Source organism: Argiope bruennichi, chromosome 2, assembly GCF_947563725.1.
Source record: "Argiope bruennichi chromosome 2, qqArgBrue1.1, whole genome shotgun sequence".
In the NCBI taxonomy this organism is placed as follows: Eukaryota; Metazoa; Arthropoda; class Arachnida; order Araneae; family Araneidae; genus Argiope; species Argiope bruennichi.
This window is the reverse complement of record NC_079152.1, coordinates 12451224-12471099: the sequence shown is the minus strand read 5'-3', so window position 1 is coordinate 12471099 and position 19876 is coordinate 12451224. Positions and strand designations below refer to the sequence as shown.

Sequence of the window (19876 nt, the reverse complement as noted above, 5' to 3'; positions counted from 1 at the left end):
GGCTAAGTAGAGTCATTTAACATGTTGACTGTCGCGTGAATCACCTGTAGGTCACGCATAATTTTTAATTGTACTTATCTAATTAGATAACCCTTTTTCTACTATATTTAAGAGATAGCTTAGAAGATGTCATCTAATTAGATTGATTATCCGAATAGAAAGTGTGAGTAGTAGTGTTTAATAGCCGGTCTCTATTAGTACAAGAGGCCGCTGAAAGCGATACCAAGACAACTAGAATTCGTTTAACATGTTAAATGCCATGTGAATCCCCTGTAGGTCATACCTAGCATCTAATTGCAGCAAACTATCTATTTAATTAGGTAACCTACTTTCTACTATAGTTAAGAGATAACAAATAATAAGAGATAAGAAATCATCTAATTAGATAGATGCTATGGTCCGAATATCAAGTGTAAGTAGTGGTAATAGACGTATTAAGTAGCCATGCCAACGCCAAGGGTAATAAAATATATTTTCATTAGATGTTTTATAATTTCAATATATAATTTGCACGAACAGTCTTGTTTATAACTGGACTAAATACATTGAACAACAGAAATATCTAAAAATTGACTTTCGTTTTCTCTTACGTATAAGAGTTATTTTAAACACAAGAATAATAATGGATGGAAGACGTATAATTTTGAAGCAGCTGATAATCATTTAGCTAGCTATACGACTTTCTTAAAAAAGATAAATTATCTTCTCATTTCAAAGGTTTTACTATTACAAAAATAATTTCTAAATTTTTTTTATGTATTTAATGAATAGTTGCCTTTTACCTCACTTTGAAAATCTAGTTGGAAATTACAAGACTGTGCAAATGGCTTGATTTGTTTGAAGAGGAGGATTATTTTATTACCATTTTAAAAAGTGAATGATTTGAAGATTCATTTAATATAAGTTACTCTGGTTTTTCTTTTGCAGATTTTTCAACTTTTAACTTCATTTTTACTCTAAAAATGAACACAAAAAATCTTTGACTATTCCAAAAGATAAATTTAATTGGATTAAATTGGAATATTTGCAACTTATAAATGAGAAAATAATGAAAAATTATCAGTGATGTAACGACGGTAAAATCAGAAGAAATGAAATTAAAATTAGGGAGTGTATGTCAAAATTCAAAAATTTTAAATCGGCAAAAAAATCACATAATACATCGGGCATTACGTATTGTTTCTATGCCATTGAACATTTTTGTAATTATTAATCCTTCATTATAAAAACGCAAAAACTTTGACTGCTCCCAAAGATGCGCTGTTAAATTTCAATATTCTCAACTTATAAATGAGAAAATATTGGAAAATTATCAGTGATGTAATGAGAGAACAGAAGTTAGATACCTAGGGTTATAAAAGTAAAATGTTACTAGAATGTATATATCAAAATTTAAATATTTGAAAACACCAAAAAAAAATCATGCAATGTCCCGGACACTACTTGTTCTTTCTACGCCGATGGAAATTTTTATAATTATTAATCATTCATTATCTCCATATTCTCCAAACTCTTCCATATGCAATGCATTTATAGGGTTTCAGCCGTCTTACTTAGTTACCTTATTTTACCTTACATAGTATTTGTTTATCAGAAAATAAGTCATAATTCTTCTTTACTTAAAAATGCTAATTCTGTTTCAGTTCAAACCCTAAGCATAATTATTAATCATTTATTATGTTTTTGTTCTGCAAAATCTTCCATCCACAAGGCATATTACCCGTTTACTTACCTTTACCCGTTTACTTCGTTACCTTATTTCACCTTATTACTTGACCTTACATATTTTCTCCTCATCGAAATTTGAGAGAAAATTTTTTTTCGCTTTACTTAAAAATGCTAATTTTCTTTCAGTTCAAACCCCAAGCCATAGTTTTCGACCTGACAACCAATACCAAATTCGACATGGCAATCATGTTGTTCATTGGCCTGAACATGATAGTGATGGCCATGGACCACTACCAAATAGAGGATGGCTTCAATGACGTTTTGGACCGCCTTAACGTGTTCTTCATTGCTATATTCACCACAGAATGTGTGCTCAAGATTTTTGCATTCCGATGGCATTACTTCAAAGAACCATGGAACGTTTTCGACTTCGTTGTTGTTAGTCTGTCTATATTAGGTACGTTATCTTCACTCATAAATCTGAAATTGTTTCTGCTCTAAAATTTCTCTTTACTGCCGTTTCGTCATAAATATGGTTGGATAGGTACTTTTCTGATAACCGGGCGCAAGAGAAAAATCACCAAATAATATAGAATTCCACCCAAATTTCTTAGGCCAAATTCGGGTTTGGTTGATAATCCGTTAGCCGGGCGCAAGCGAAAAATCGCCAAATAAAGTAGAATTCCGCCAAATTTCTTACGCCAAATGCGGGTTTGATTCACAATTGGCGACATTTACGTCCGGCTAACGGAAAAATACCTTGGATTATATATCTCACATGCATTAAAGGAACTAAAGCATTCTCAACAACGAAAATTAGCAAATTCTCTGTTGTACAAAAAGAAGATTTTTTTCCCCCTCAAACAAATTTTATATTCGATAGAAATTTAGAACATATAGAACAAAAGTTTTATTTTAATTATAAAACTAAAAAAAAACATTTGTTTCTTAAAATATTTGTTTCAATGGTTAAGCGAATATATGTTGTGATGTGATAATTTTCAAATTCATAGCCATAAATCGGCCCTCTCAGAAAAAGTAAATTTGAGTGAAATCACTCCGAAACTTGTGAAAATTTATATATTGGCATAAGTGAACTTACTGGAATAAGTGAATCCAAGTGAACTTATTTTAGTTTAAATATATTAATAACAGAAATTTCAAAAGACAATGAATGTCGTATAACTTGGAAATCTGAAAAAATATGTGGTATTTTGCATGATAATTAACCTCTAAAGATCAATAATAGTGTGCAAAAAATAATAGTAGGTTTAACAGATGCATAATGTTTGTAAATATATTTTTATATAAAATTTCATACTATTTCAATGAATAGAATGCGTACTATTCGGACCGTTCTATTCTATTTAAGAAAAGGGGAAAAAATCTTTCTATAAACTCGTTCTTAAAAGAAAATTTACCTCAAAATTATACGAATTACGCTTTCCATAAATAATGAGTGGAATTACCCCTATTTTATCGGATTAAATTTTAAAAATAATTTTTCTGAAGGTAGAAATGCTCCCAGTTCCCTTAAGAGATTAACACTGCTCTAAAAAATAAAATGTATTAGTAATTTTTGTGATATATAAATCTATATATCCTTAACAATAAATTTTCAGCTAATTATGAACTAAAGTTTTTATAATTGGAAGTCGAATTAATGATAAATTCTGTTCTGGCATATAATACTTTATTTAATGAAAAGTTTTATTGCAGAAAATGTACAATAGTTGTTGTTCTAAAATTTCTTTATGTGTATATTTGGATTATATTTCTCATTCCATTAAGAGATTAACACAGCACTGAAAAAGTATGGATTATTTTTAAGATATATAAATCCATATTCTTTTAATATATAGATTCTCAGTTTATTATGAGCAAGAATTCTTATAAATGGATGTAGAATTAACGATAAATTCAATTCTGGCATTTATCATTTTATTCAATAAAAAGTTTTATTGCAAAAAATGGGCAATTTTTTTTTGTTCTAAAAGTTTTGTTTTCTTTCATTTTTTCCTAAATAAGTTTGGATTATATTTCTCATATCCATTAAAAGATTAACACAGCACTAAAGTATAAAAAGTATTGATAATTTTTATGATATATGAATCTATATTCCCTTAACATATAAATTTTCAGCTTATTATGAAATAGAGTTTTTATAATTGGAAGTTAAATGAACGATAATTTCTTCAGAGATTATTGATTAATATATCACCTTATTCAATTAAAATATTTGTTACAGAAGATGGGTGTAAAAACAATCGAAATTAATAAAAAAACTGTCTAAAGATTTCCAATTAAAATTTAAAATGCTAAAATATATTCTTGGAGTTTTTTTTTTCTTTCAAAGTGCATCTGTTTCAATAAAAATCAAAAATCTGAATACTATCTTTGGATTTGCATAAAATCTGAGATTTATTTACCTTACTTACATTTCACCTTGATGTTACTCCATCTTTAACATATCGATATAACTTACATTAAATACTGATATTCTGTTGCTTCTTATAACAGTACTTATTGCTATCAACATTTAAATTTTCAGCTTATTGTGAACTAGAGCTTTTATAACTGAAAGTCGAATTAACGATAAATTTAGTTCTGGCGCGTATTATTTTATACAAAGAAAAGTTTTGTTTCAGAAGGTGGGCAAAACAACAATCGAAACTTAAAATAATAAAAAAATTATCACCTGGTTTTCAATTCATAATGTCAAAATATATTCTAGGATTGTTTTTTTTTAATTCAGGGCGCTTCTCTCTTATTACCAACTGAGAATTTCAATACTATCTTTAGATTTGCATAGAAGCATTTATTTTTTTACCTTAACTTATACTTCACCTAATGTTATTTACTTCATCTTCAGAATTTCAATACAACTTAATATCGTATACTCAGTGCTCTGATATTCTTCCGCTTTTCATAATATTGCTTATTGTTATCAACATGAGAGCTTCAGATTAGCATTGACAGATTTTTCTCATTTCCTCTCTTCTCTTCATTCCAGGTGTCGTGCTAAAGGATTTGATCGAGAAGTATTTCGTATCACCGACGCTGCTCCGTGTCGTCCGAGTGGTGAAAGTGGGTCGTGTGCTGCGATTGGTGAAAGGAGCCCGTGGAATCCGAACCCTGCTGTTTGCACTCGCCATGTCCCTGCCAGCCCTTTTCAACATCTGCCTCCTGCTTTTCTTAGTGATGTTCATCTATGCCATTTTCGGCATGTCTTTCTTCAAGACAGTCAAGCATCGGTACGGTATCGATGAGAACTTCAACTTCGAGACTTTCGGACAATCCATAATCCTCCTTTTCCAGATGTCCACCTCTGCCGGCTGGGACGGTGTCCTGGCTGGCATCATGGACGACACCGATTGTGATCCTCCTGATCCCGATAAAGACGATCCGGGCAACTGCGGGAGCAAGGGTATCGCAGTCGCCTATCTAGTAACCTATTTGATTATCAGTTTCCTGATTATCATCAACATGTACATTGCTGTCATTCTGGAGAACTACAGTCAGGCCACAGAAGACGTCCAAGAAGGTCTCACTGCCGATGATTACGATATGTATTACGAGATCTGGCAGAAGTTCGACCCGGATGGCACTCAGTTTATCAAGTATGAGTATCTGACCGACTTCTTGGACGCGCTGGAGGAACCGTTACAGATCCCGAAGCCTAACAAGTACAAAATAATATCGATGGACATACCCATCTGTAAAGGGGATCTAATCTACTGCGTCGACATCCTGGACGCGCTGACTAAGGACTTCTTCGCCAGGAAGGGGCATGTAATCGACGAAAGTGCGGACATTGGTGACGTAGTGCCTATCAAAGACCGGGGAGGACTGGAGGCGGTGAGCGGTACCATCTTCAGACAGCGGGAGATCTACGCAGCCCGCGTCATCCAACAGGCCTGGCGTCGCTACAAGGGCCGAAGCAAATCAGAGCCCAAGCCTCAACAGACTGCAATTGTGGTCGAGAGTGACGGACACGTGACCAAGAATGGACACAAAGTCGTCATTCACTCTAGGTCGCCAAGTGTCACCAAACTCTCCACAGATGTGTGATAATTACTGAACATGGGCTAAGGGACAGGGGAACCTTCTATAGCTTCATACAGCTACAACTACAAAAAGGCTTGCTCTATCTCTATGTCTCTATCTAATCTATCTCTGAATTTCATTGAGCTCGTGGCGACGAACCAAAAAAAAATATGGGGCTGCAATTGAAGCGTATATTTTTATATTATGTATGCAGGGGCACGTATACCTGTCTGCTTACAACACGTGTACTTGGTTGACAAAACCAATGTTTTCCATCGTTATTTTTCTAACAATTAGTTTACACTAATTATCTATTTACACTATATGTAAATACGCAAGAAAAAATATGTGGTTAAAGCCATAGCATATTGCTGCTAGAGAGAAATATATATACATATATAATTTTAATATTATGTTCTAATTTTAAGTGGTTAAAAGTTGTTAGAAGGAAGTATAGTTCGTTCGTTTCCTTTTAAAAATAATACTATTTGAAGCCAGAAAAGTATTTTATCTTTTCAATTTTAGCAAACGTACCACTGGGATATTTCGGAACATGGCACAAAGGAAGTCTGAAGGCTTAAAACTAGATAAGCTTGGTCAGAGGCGCTTTGCTTTTACTGCGGCAGCGAACTGTTACGGTATGTCTTTCGGTGATAGTATATTTTAAAGCTTCCAAATCTTTATCTTGTCAGGTCTTCAGCCGCTCAAATCGGAGGAAGAAATGGCGTCGGCAGACCCTTCTTTATCCAGATATATAAATATATTTAATAAGGGCCTTAATTTCCCAGCAATGGATAAGTGAATATGCAATAATTTCTTGTTGAAACGATTCGTTGTCTGTTGAGTTACATAGCAATAGAAGATAGATACGAGGTATGTTTTGAGTTAGATTAGAGAGAAATACTAAATAATGAAAAAAAATAATACGCGTAGGCTATTTTTTTAATTTTTATCAACTGCACTCACGTCTGTGGTGATCTAAACGCGGCCCGTGCGCAGGAAAAACTCAGGTTTTTAATGCGTGGAGGAAGCGAGTGATAGAGTGTGAAATGACAGAGCACAAAAAAAAACTATCAGGTATGAGAGTGAGATATGTGTGTACATACAAACTATATATATATACAGATATATACTGAACCTGTATATCTCTATATATGATGGGAGGATGAGTACCTTTAGTGAGAACACCGTCATTTTAGGGTTCCTCAGTTTTCATGCGGACTCAGTAGTCTTTTAGCCTACAAGAGGAATGCCTTGACAGCGCCGTGGCGCTGACTCGTCTAGCAAAATAATAAATAATAATAATAATAAACGAACCTTAAATTGAATCAGGGTCACATACAACTGGTCAGGGGAAAAACAAATCAACAACATTTTTTCATGTCCTATCTCTCTTTGCACACGTAAACTTTAGACGTCTAAACACTCCAAGCTCAGTTTCTTGCCGTTCCCCTGGGAGAACAGAAGGTGAAAAAAAGAAGAAGCGTTTAAACGCGTGTGACGCCTGCCGTCACGGCCTTTTTCCGTCAGCCACTCATGAGCGTTCCTGCTCTCTTCAGAGGTTTCATTTTAATCATGTGCCTTTCTGCGTTGTTGTTGCTGTCCCAAACAGCAAGATATTGCGTCATAAAGATAAATAAATAAAAGAAGAAAAAAAACTCAGCAAAACGATTTTGAAATTGCTTGAATTTAGCTTCTTTCTATTCTATTAAATCCCAGCACCTCCTCCCATCTCGCCCCGGATGATTATATACTCGTTTCTATAGAATGTCCAATATAAATAAACAAATATATTATATATACTTATAAAATAGCAAAAAAATGTCCGTGTACATGTATATATATAAATAGTACGTTGTAAATATATACATATACACGATAAGAAATTTTATCCACGAGCTTAGACCACGTCCCGACTCGAAGCTCATGTTAATATATATAAAAAAAAGATGTATGAATTTATCAGCACGTCGCTTTTTAGTATTCGAAGCTCAAAGTTCCATGAATTGTTTATTTCTTTAGTCTCACACAAAATAAAAGAGGAAATAACAAAATACAAACCATTGTGTGCCACTTTGGTGCTAAGAAGTCTGAAATGTTTCCCTCTTTTGTTTTTTCGACATAATAATACGTTTTTCCCATGTTTTTGGAATATTTTTTATTGCTCTTATTTTGCATTCTGGTAGCATTCATTCGCATTTTTCTGAAGAAATCTAAAACTCTCCAAAAAAAACCAACAATCATCATCATATAAATCACAACAAATTTTAGCGTCAATTCGACTCGCCTGTTAAATTTAGCAGGAGCTCTAGAATTTAGAAAATTAAATACCTAAATCCGAACTAGATCTTTAGAAACGCCTCCAATCTAGGCCCTCTAGCATTATTAAAAGTTTATTAGCTTTCTTAAAAAATGCAACACTGGAACAGCAGAAACTGATTGTATAACTCCTCCATCCTATTCTTAGAGAAATTCTTAAGTTTCGAAGAGCCTGAACTTTTAAAGATTCTACTCTATCGTATATATTCTGGCGATGCGCTATTGGAAACAATGACCATCGCAGATGCTATTACTACTATTACTACTAAAAAATGCTTCAAGAAGTTGAATCGCCATTTCCATTTTAAACACCAAGTTTCAATCATTTTCTCAATTCTGCCTTTTCAGCTTGTACTTACTTTGTAAGACGTTTTGAATTTCACAGTTTGTACCATACTGCCTGTAAATACATCATTGAATAAATTTTTGATAATTTATCACAACGAACCAATGCTCAAGCAAAGACATGTTTGTAGTGTGTAGTTTCTGCCTTGTATAATAAATCAATTCTGTGCTTAGCGCGCCTGTCTGTTACGCACGAATCCGTTCGATCAACAGCGAGCATGAACCCGCTCGCAAGTACAGAAGAGAACACACAAAATTCAATAAAAAACTAAGAGGATCATGTTAAGATTAATTGCGAATCCATTTCCAAGTACAGAGGAGAACACAAAAAATTCAATCAAAAACTAAGAGGGATCATGTTAATTGCGAACCCACTCACAAGTACAGAAGAAAACACACAAAAACTAAGAGGGATCGTAATATATTCAATAAAATTACGATCAGTTTCAAACACGAACCCGCTCACAAGCATAGCATAAACCACACAAAACGCTATGAGGGATTGTGTAATGATTAATTGCGTACATGGATCTACTCCCAAGTATAGCAGAGACACACAAAATTCCAACAAATAATAAGAGGGATCAAAATATACTCAATAAAATTATGCTCACTTGCGAACCCGCACGCAAGCACAGCAGAGAACTCTCAAAATCCAAAGACTAGAAGGTTCATGTTACGACAAATTGCGAAACCACTTACATCATAATATATTCAATAACATTACAATCAACTGCGAACACAAAACAGCTCACACGCACAGACAGAAAAGATCACACAAAATTAAAACAAAGACTAACATAAATCATAATATGTTTAATAACATAATTATCAATTGTGAACACGAACCCTCTCACAAGTACAGCAAAGACAACTCACAACTCAAGCAAAATCTAAGAGGGATCATAAAATATTCATTAACATTACATTCAAATTTGAACATGAACCCTCTCACAAGCACAGCAGAGACAACATAAAATTCAAACAAAAACTATAAGGGATGGTGTAATGATCAACTGCGAGCACGAACCCCCTAGCAAGTACAGCAGAGACCACATAAAATTCCAACAAAAACGATGAGGGTTCATAATATCCTCAGTTAAATTGTGATCCATTACGAACACGAACCTATTCGCTAACATAGCAGAGAACACATGAAATTCAAACAAAACCCAAGAGGGATCATAATGTGTTCAATAAAACTGCAATCAATTGCAACCACGAAATCGCTCATAAGTACAGAAAAGATCAGACATTCTAATAAGAACTAAGAGCTATCATAATGTATTCAATAAAATTACGATCAACTGCGAACAGGAACAAGTACAGAAGAGACCAATCACATTTCAAACAAAGACTAAGATGGGTCATAATATGTTCAATAACATTACGATCAATTGCAAACACGAACCCACCCACAAGCACATCAGAGACCACATAATATTCAAGCAAAAACTATGAGGGTTTGTCTTGTGATCAATTGCGGACACGAACCCGCTGCAAGTACAATAGAGACCACACAAAATTCCAACAAAGACTAAGAAGGACCATATTATGATCAATTGTTAAACCACTCGTATCACAGCAAAGACCACACAAAATTCAAACATAAATTAAGAGGGACCATAATATGTTCAATAACATTATGATAAATTATGCAAGTACAGAAAGTACAAGCAAGTACAGAAAGACTACACAAAATTCTTTCAAGAACTAAGAGATATCATAATATGTTCAACAACAATACAATCAATTTTAAGCATGAACCCTTTCACAAGTATAGGAGAGACCACACAAAATTCAAACAAAAACTATGAGAGATTGTGTTATGATCAATTGTGGACACGAACCCATATACAAGTATAGAAGAAACCACACAAAATTCCAACAAAAATTATGAAGACCATTGCTAAACAATTGGAACAAGGGATCATTGCTAGGAATTGCTAAACAAAACCTACAAGAGATCATGTTATATTCAATAAAAATCTAAATTGCATTCTTTATTTTAAGGTAGATGACTACATTCGGGATGAATTTTTTTAATTAAGTTATAAAATATTCGTAATTTTAAATTTTCGTATAACATTAGATTGAAAAAAAAAAAAAACTTTCTTGAAACAGAATATATCAATTAAAGGCCAAAAGTAATTTTTACACAATATAGTTTTTTGTTGGCTTAAAAGTAATATAAAGCCAAAACCTAGTTTATAAGTTTATCAAAGAAATTACTTAACATTCTATAGATATATTAAAAAAACATAATATCCAGTTCCTGAACTAAAGTATAAGCTGCTTACTGTAAATCCTGTATACTATAATATTTAAATACTGGGGTTCGACTGATAATAACATGCAATTTTGAATTTTTTTTCGCACTGTGAAGTATTAAATCCTTAAAGAATCTTTTTTTTTTATAATTAATAGGCGGCTTATTCTTTAGTTCAAGAGATTCAGAACATTTTCGGAAATCATTTTACCAAATTTTAGCAAATAATAATAATAATAATAATAATTTAAGGCTTTACTAAAATTTAGAATTTGAGAAAATAGCATTTAAAGATGTAAAATAATATTAAATAGTATATTATGAAAATGAAAAAAATGAAGAATATCCTGGAAGAATAAACGGAGAAACAAAATTCAGTTGGTTTTATATAGAAATCAATTTAAAATTTAAGAATAAGGATATTCGATATTTTTGCTAAAAACCGTCATCTCAATGTTGTTATCTACCTTAAATTCTAAATCTAGATTTTCAAGTGGGTAGCACACATATTTTTTATAATCCATTGCCATACGAAATTTTTAGATCTTTCTTTCCTCCTATTTTAATATAAAACATGTTAATTATCAAATAAATATCACCTTATAAAGATCATTTTAATAATTTTCGGTAAGCTCTTTTTATTTCTTATAGCCAAAGTAGCAGCGTATTTCCGAAAAGACAGCTGCCACGAGTCTTTCAACTCAGATGAGGAACTATGCATTCCGATTAGACTAAAGGCGAAATAAATAAATTTGAAACAAATACAAATTCTATTATTCATAAAAGATAATATTATTCATATTAAAACTTTTTCATGTATTATTGGTCAGGAATTTTATCTCTTTCAATAATTTCACTTTATCATTATTGTATTTACTGCACAGAACTTCTGCTCAAATAATATTACGTACAAAAGTCATAATATAAAATTAAAACATGTACATTTTTGCAAAAATAATAAAATAAAGGAATTAACTTAAAACAAATAAGTTAAAAAATGCAATAATTAATCAAACATTTTATTAAAAGAAGAATCTCCTTATGCCTTTTGCCTATGGTCAAAAAATGACTTAACCCGCCATTGACGCGAAATAACACAAGATATACCTTACTATATTATTTCAGCAATATTGCGTACTATTACAAAATACCCAACAATATTGTTACAATACACGAATCTTATTTATGATATTACATGACATTTAGAATATTAAACACCATTTTTCAGGTTTTCTGCAAATAAGAATACGAAATTGCACTGTTACGTAAATTTCGAAAAGATTAAATGTGATTTTTAAAAATTCATTTTTATTAGATTGCTAAAACGTCAAAATTATAAATTATTTTCTACTTTTTAGTCTTAAATCTGTAATTCATTATCATAAATGATTGTAGAATTTTAAAATCGATACCCAAATTCACTACTTGGTAGCTGTACTTGAGTAGAATTAAAATTTAATTAAAGTAATAAGTTATCATTAAGTTTTAAACATATTAAAACAGTACATTGTAAAGAGAATACTAAATTTTAAATTTATCAAGAAGTCAGTACAAAATGGATCCCTCATTTTATCTTATGTAAATGAAACAAAACAACTCGAATAAAGGCATGAAAAAATGTGAGAACATATTTATTACTGGAAAGAGCAGACGATTATCGATATTGTCTGTTCTTTTATATCGTTATCGTTTTTAATTATCTCGCAAAATTGCATGTATTGCATGTTTTTATTTTAAGTTAAAGGTAATGTTTTTATTGCTTAAAAATTGTATTTGACTATGGAAGATTTATTAAAAGTGAAATTTTGTTCGGACAGTTTTAAATACATGCCATTACTTAATTGCAGGCAAATATATTTTTAAATATTAAATTTGCTTTTGAATTAAAATACTTGTTAAATGATTTTCAAAATCCATTAATTTTTAAAAAATTCTCTAGAAAATATGCAATTTAGATTCTTATTCAATAAAGTAATTGCTAAAAATAATTTTGATTCAAATTAAAGCAAGCACGCATATAAAATTCTTTGAAGAAAATATTTGTCCTACTCTCATAGAATTTTTGTTTATAAATTGTTGTGCTTGTTTTGAATTCATATCTCACTTTTATGCATTTTTAATTCATAGCCATCCCCCCCCTGTATTGCGCTTTATTTGTTCATTGACTAATAATTAACAAGTCAAAACTGAAAGATTATTTTGCTAGCAAGCTATACAAAGTGTTTTTATCTTGTATAATATTTATAAATAACTATAAATGTTTCAAATTTGCTTTATTTCTACGAATAAAAGACTAGACATAAATTTTTATTTTGTTGAAATTCGGAAAATGTAATGATGTTTAAAAACAATAATGTATTTAGAAATGTAAGAAAGAGATGCATTGAATTTTGAATTTATAAACTGCATATATTGCAAATACAAAAAATATTATAATTTTGGGAAATAAATATAATTTATTGCTGACATTTAGAGATTTCTAAGCTTTTCCTCTCTCAATTCTTTTTCTGCTTCGAATTTTTATATAGCAAGTTAAAATTCAAAAATAAATCCTTAATTAATATAATTTTTTAAAAAGTGTATTAGAAACAATTATTCGAATTCTGTGTATCATTGCGCCTGTAAAATAGTTCTTGATATGATTTTGAAGTATTTTCAAATCATTTATTTGAATATAATTCAGTTTTAAATTTGAATTGGAGATATTTTTATTAAATAAAATTGAATTAAAAATGAACTATGAAGCTTAGTAACATTTTTATATTCATATACTATTACTCATATATAAATATATAATTATTATTATAAATATACAATTACTCATTGTTTTATATGCATTGTCAATTCGAGATGTTATTGAATATAGCAGAAATTCATTAGATCGGATATCAATTTTTCTACATTTTAAAAATAACCTAATCTCTTGAAATCAGGCATCAGTTTAATTTCTTTCCTGGCTTTTATGTTCCCATGAGCTGAATCAAAATACCATATCAGCAAATTCCCTTCTGAAACTATTTAAGTCCAAAATACTTTCTCGTGACCTTCTTTTCTCATTGCTTTTTGCCTTCCTATTCTAGTTCCTGTTGTTATTGTTTTTTTCAATAGTCTCAAACTATCTAATATCACAGAGAGAGAGAAGAAGAAAGAGGTATTTCACATTTTTGAATAATAAATTAAAAAGTTGAAGTTCTTTACAATAAAATCAAAGATTTCTTTTTAACTTTTAAAAGGTAATTATTTTAACAATAAAAATTTTCTTTTATTAAAAATAATTTTTATAAACAAATTGAGAATCAATCATTTATATAATGATAATATAAAATCATTTATATAAATTAATAAATAATTCATTTATATAAGTACAAATTCTTATTAAATGATATAATAACTTACCATTTATATAAATAATTTAATAAAGCTGATTTCTCCGAATAATTTAATTTTGCTTCGGATTTATTATATTTACTGTCCAAACACTACATTTATATTATTTTAAATAATTTTATAAACCTTATTTGCACATAACTTAATTTTAGCACACTATTTTACATTTATTACTATTTTTTATCACATTTTTACTTTTTCATATTCGAATTATGCAAACAGAAAGTGTTATAATTATCAAAAAATTCGAATTGGAAATTTTGACAAATCTCTACATTTCAAACTCTTCGAGTACGAGAAACATTTTTTTAAATATGTGCATTTAATCATGCGTATTTAAATTATCTGCACTATTATCCCCATAATCAATTAGTGGTAATGAATAGTCAGATTCATTACCACTTATATTCGAAAAATCACTTTCGTCTGTTTCACTGTCTGATTCATTTATCAATTTAGAAATCTCACTCTAACTAAAATATTTTGTTCTTTTCGCCACAGTGATTAAAATAAAACTGATCCAAAATATACAAAACCTACCTAGCAAACCCTACATGCAAACGATAAATCTACACCCACATAAACCAATCTTTTATCTATCTTAGTAAAAATATTAATGTAAACCCAGAGCGCAGTCAGTCAAGGTCCTTTAAATGCCCAATCCTCTCGAGAGAGTCGAAAAAGGGTAATTATTTATATGTTTAAAGACCCGGATCAAATAAAATTTCGGAATCAAATGAATGAAGGTCAATGTTCTGTGAAACATTATTCGAAATTATAACGGACCCAAACCAGCATCTAGTGCCATTTAAAAATTTAAATAAAATGCTCCAAATTGAAATCACGTATGTCATGAGCTCCTGGCGTGGGAAAAGCTGATCACGCATACAATACCGTGGGCCGTGAAGGGAGAGTCGTGTGATCATCTATACGTGATCGGGGTCTTCAAAATGTTAAGATTATTTATCGCTTTAATATAGAAAATTTTGTAATTATAATCTTTATATTCCTAATAGAAAATTAATTTAAAATTTTTTTTAGAATTTAAATTTAAGAGTAAATTACTAAGATTAAAAATATTATAACGAAATTCTTCTCTTTTATCGTAAATGGATAACAAAATTTTCCCTTTAAATATCTTTTTTTTTTAAATTTAAGTAAATTCCTTCCATGTGTTTTCATCAGTTTCATTTAAATTTTAATTCTTTTTGACAATAGATAATTCTATTTTCTATTTTTAACAAAAATTGTTAACAGGATTTGAAAGAAAAATATCCAAATCCTGACTAACAGAAATTAAAGACATAATATTTAACTTTTTACTCAAATTAAAATTTCCACCTGTCCATTAGCTCTCTTAAAAAAGTCTGATTCAATCATTTTTAAATTCGTGTTATGATAAATCCCTTTTCTGCTTCTATAAACTCAATGGAATTTTCATTATTACAACTGTGATGTGTTTTATTTATCTAAATTTCTGCTATAGTAATCATAACTACAAATCCTTTTTCTTAAAGTTTTAATATAATGGGGAGCTACCGAAATCTGTCATTTTTTAAAAGATATTTTTTTTAATATCGTGCATAATTTTTGGTATCTTCAATTTTTCGAAAATGATTTCCAAAAATTTAATAATACAGAAATTTTTATTAAAATTCTTTTTATCATTAAATCGTTTTTTTTCCTAAATTGAGTTTAATAAGAACCAAAATATTAAATTCCATAAAAGGATTTTAAATTTAAAACTTTGAGTTTTTAATAATTTTTTATTAATAAACAATTTAATTCTATTGTTTCTTAGTTCAGATAATTCTTTTAATGATGTTATCCTAATTATGTTCCAGATTTCAATATTCTTGAAACAGCTCAAATACGATATTATAGTAACCACTCCTTTTTTTTTTTACTTCTTAAATCTTTTTATACAATTTTCTCTATCAAAAAAAATTTAAGAACGCAAAAGCTCTCAATATTATTAAATATTATAAATATCTACCAAATTTTATTCATCTAGATTAATACATTTTGAAAAAGCAGGGTTCACTTGCATTTGGGAAGATAAATAACTTTCAGTGATTGGATTTCATTCAAAATTTGATGAAAATCTACAAAACAATCTTGTAAAAACCCATAAAACAAATGGCATTCGTCTAACTCAAGGCGCTTTTGAGTTATGTGCACAGATTGATAGACAGATATAATTCCAAACATAGGTTCTCCGCACTCGAGGAGATTTGAAGCATGGAGATTTGTGAAACATTCTAGTTCGGATTTTTTTAATCTTCATACTTTTCTTTACATTCTTCATGTACGGAAAAGTAAAATAAATATAAAGAAGTTGGAGTTGACTGTGCACTTTGTTCTATTTTAAAAGCACTACTATTATATTATTTATTATTTTTTAAAGATATTACAAAAAGATATTAGCTTGTTATCACAGAAAACAATATTTTAAGCGGCAACACAAAAACATTTTGAATCAATACAAATAACATATTTTTCAAATTTCCACTTAAATTTTTAAATTATATTAAAATAACGTTCACTTATAATTAAATAAACACTTATTTTATTGATGCATATGAAAATATTTTATCTTAATTTATCTTCGTAAATTATAAAATAATTTCAGATAAGTTTTTTTAATTTGTTGTTTTATATCAAAATTTGTGAAAAAAACACTTATTATTTTTTAAATATAATAACCTATGAATGAATAATTATAAAATAATCGAAGAAAATAATTTACCGGAATGCAGGTTTGTTGTTTATTGTGATCAACATTTCGTAATCCAAGATTCGTAATCCCGCCTTTTGGCTCTGATTAATACGTCGTAAACTTAGTAATTGCCTCACATGATGCACTTGTCTATGATTGGTGCTGCCATCTTTTGCCTTTGACAAGAACTAGAAGAGATTTTAAAGGTAGGTGTTTCACGCAATAAAGGTGAAACTGATATTTATGTATCCCAGGTAGCACAGCCTGTTGCACAATAATATGCGATATTATATGATATTAATCAATATTCCGTAATATTATACAATATTGATCAATGTCATACAATATTGTATAGTATTTATGTGCTACTAGGGATGTTGGGTTCATCGAAGTGCAAAGGCGCATAGGAAAATCGCAATCACGGACGTAAAATTAGATTGGCTCCTCCAAATTAGCAGACAGAGAGAAAGGATACGAAAATAACCTTTGATAAAAAAAAAAAAAGATTAGTAAAGATTAGCATGATATACTGTGCAAATAAAAAAGAATTCAAGAATTCAATCCTTTTGCAGTTCATTAAAAATTACGAATAAATAACTAAAATCTTTTTAAAAACTGCTTAGCTAACTGCAATAAATAGATTGTTTTTAGAAATTTATCTGTTGCAGAGATGCGTTTGATTTGATGTTAAATCTTTATCGTATTATTATTTAAAAAATTTATTATTTTTATGAAACCTAATTAGACAATTATAAAATTAGTTAATCTATGGTAAAAATTACAAGGGGAGAGTTTCCTGTGGGGAAGAAGAATAGAAGAGGATCATCGTATCCGACCCCTGTATTGTGAAACGTTCATGTGGCCGTTTCCCAGGTGAATCTCTATTTTGCAAAGGCATATATATATATATATATATATATATATATATATATATATGAAGAGAAGCAAAGATTCGAAAAAAGCATATTTATATAGGCATATATATTTATTTAAAGTGTTCATAAAGTCGGATAGAAGGATCTTTAATTCACAGCTTTATCTTTGTGTTCATTATTATTCAAATTTTAAATATTTAGCAGACTTTGAAACTTTTTTGTTATAGGATGCCAGGAACTCCCGCAACACATATAGCAATGCAAAAGATAAGAAAAAGGAACTCGAGAAATCGTTCAGAGTTTATAAAATTTTCAGTAGAGTTTTACCGAAAACCAGCAGAGAAACGATTTATTTCAACTACATGTGTTACCTACAATATTGAAATTTTATATGGGACAATTGAAGTTACAAATATAGATTTTGGGAAATCAGATATTTGTGCAACTCAGAAGATTATATTATATATAAACATTTTTAACAGGAACAAGAGTATATTTATTTCATACAACATGAACATAACAGAAAAGATTAACAGAAGAAGTTGAAGTAAATCTTTCGAGCTGTGAAATAAATAATAAGTTCTTGCAGGCTAGATTACATAGTGGGTAGTGAAACAGCAGTACCCACATCTTCTGCAGTTAACACTAAACATACCAACACTTAATACATACCTATTTCTACCATAGCGGCCAAACGACCGGATTTTATGCTTCCTGATTGAATTTTAGAAAGGAAATAAACAAATTAACTTCATTATAATTAAACAAAGTTGTATATTGGCGATTTCTATGTATTACAAACACAAAGTATAAGAATTTTTAATTCATTGCTTATCGCATTTTTTTACATATACAGGGTGTTCCCGTTGTACATTTTCCTCAAACACATTTTTCACATTTAGAACAGATTTTGATGGTTTTATTTTCGTTACAATATTTGATTTGACATGTCTTACGGTGATAAGAATTTGTAATATATTTAGTCGTCGATCGTTTTGTATTTGTTCTTTCTTTTGGTTGTTCACGGGCTTCTCGAAAATCGGCAGCCAGCTTTACTGCTTATTGAAGTAAAAAATCTTGTCTCGAGATATTTTCGTCTGTTGTTTGCTTGTACAAAATCCAGGCATTTATGCCAGAGCTAAATCAATGTGCAACTAACTGAATACAATACGCTGAATGCACATTACATCAAAATTCTGATCCAATAACCTTATAAACAATAAATTGACAGACAAAGGACCGGTAGTGGTAGGTAATGGTATACGGCAAGTATTACTCAAAATAAACAAAATAGAAATAAAAAATAATAGAATATTAACTGTATATAATTCTTAGAAAAAGTCATGAAGTCAAATGTACAAAAACGATAAGATATGCGCATTTTCAATACAAAAGTTCATAATCGGTCATTTGATCGGTTATAGTATGTTTAGTGTTTAAGTTTGTATCTTTAAATGTCAAAAAAACTATATTATATCCACAGAACCAAGCACTGTCATGTTAGTAAATTATCACAAATATTAATTACTCAAAGAAAAATCTTCGCTGATAAGAGATTACATTGCATTGTTTTCATGCAGAATAAAACAAAGGTTCTTTTTATAGGTAACCTCAACAAAGTAACTGCACAGGTTAAATAAAAACAAAAATCTAATTTACCAAAAACATTTTTTAATATATATACCCAAAATATCAATACAGTTATATGTATACTATTATCGCAGATGAACCTATACATAATAAGAAAACGATAATATTTTACTGGATTATTTTATCACAGATTGGTTAGGCACTTGCTAACAGTCATTTTATAAATAACGTAAAAAATACAAACTTCATATCCGTGATCATTCTCTGCTCTTAAATTAATTCTTTCTATTAATCTTACTTCAATTATTCAATTAAATTCAACATTTTAACTTTCTTCATTAATAGACAAAAAGAATCTTATTTATTTACTTTAATACTACAAATTTATACAAATTTACTTAAATTATTTATACAAATTACTACAAATTTACTTCAATAATCGACTTTTAGATCTAAATTTTAGAATCCCTATGAATTAGAATCCAGATTTCAGACTAAGCTTTCACGAGTAAATAAATACTTTCAGGTTCACATGGATCGGCGAATTGAAACAGGCTACAAGACGTCATTTAATGTTAGCATAGAATCATCATTTGACTTTTTAAAACATATACACAGAACTTTAAAACCCTGATACATAATACTTCAAAAACTCTT

General features: G+C 29.8%; 1 protein-coding gene and 1 long non-coding RNA gene across 13 annotated transcripts in view; one reads left to right on the top strand and one right to left on the bottom strand.

The window, feature by feature from the left end:
- Nucleotides 1-8481, top strand: part of LOC129961867 (sodium channel protein para-like) — a 340223-nt gene extending 331742 nt beyond the window's left edge. For all 12 annotated transcript variants that reach the window (XM_056075468.1, XM_056075475.1, XM_056075474.1 and 9 more), the window contains 2 exons: nucleotides 1855-2125; nucleotides 4682-8481. In XM_056075468.1, coding sequence (XP_055931443.1) covers nucleotides 1855-2125; nucleotides 4682-5739 — 1329 coding nt within the window. In that variant the 3' untranslated portion in view covers nucleotides 5740-8481. The remainder of the gene's footprint in view (nucleotides 1-1854; nucleotides 2126-4681) is intronic.
- The window catches only part of LOC129961868 (uncharacterized), a 41876-nt gene extending 25026 nt beyond the window's left edge, over nucleotides 1-16850 (bottom strand). The window contains exon 1 of the long non-coding RNA XR_008783841.1: nucleotides 16785-16850. This is a non-coding gene — a long non-coding RNA (uncharacterized LOC129961868). The remainder of the gene's footprint in view (nucleotides 1-16784) is intronic.
- Nucleotides 16851-19876: the final 3026 nt, after the last annotated feature.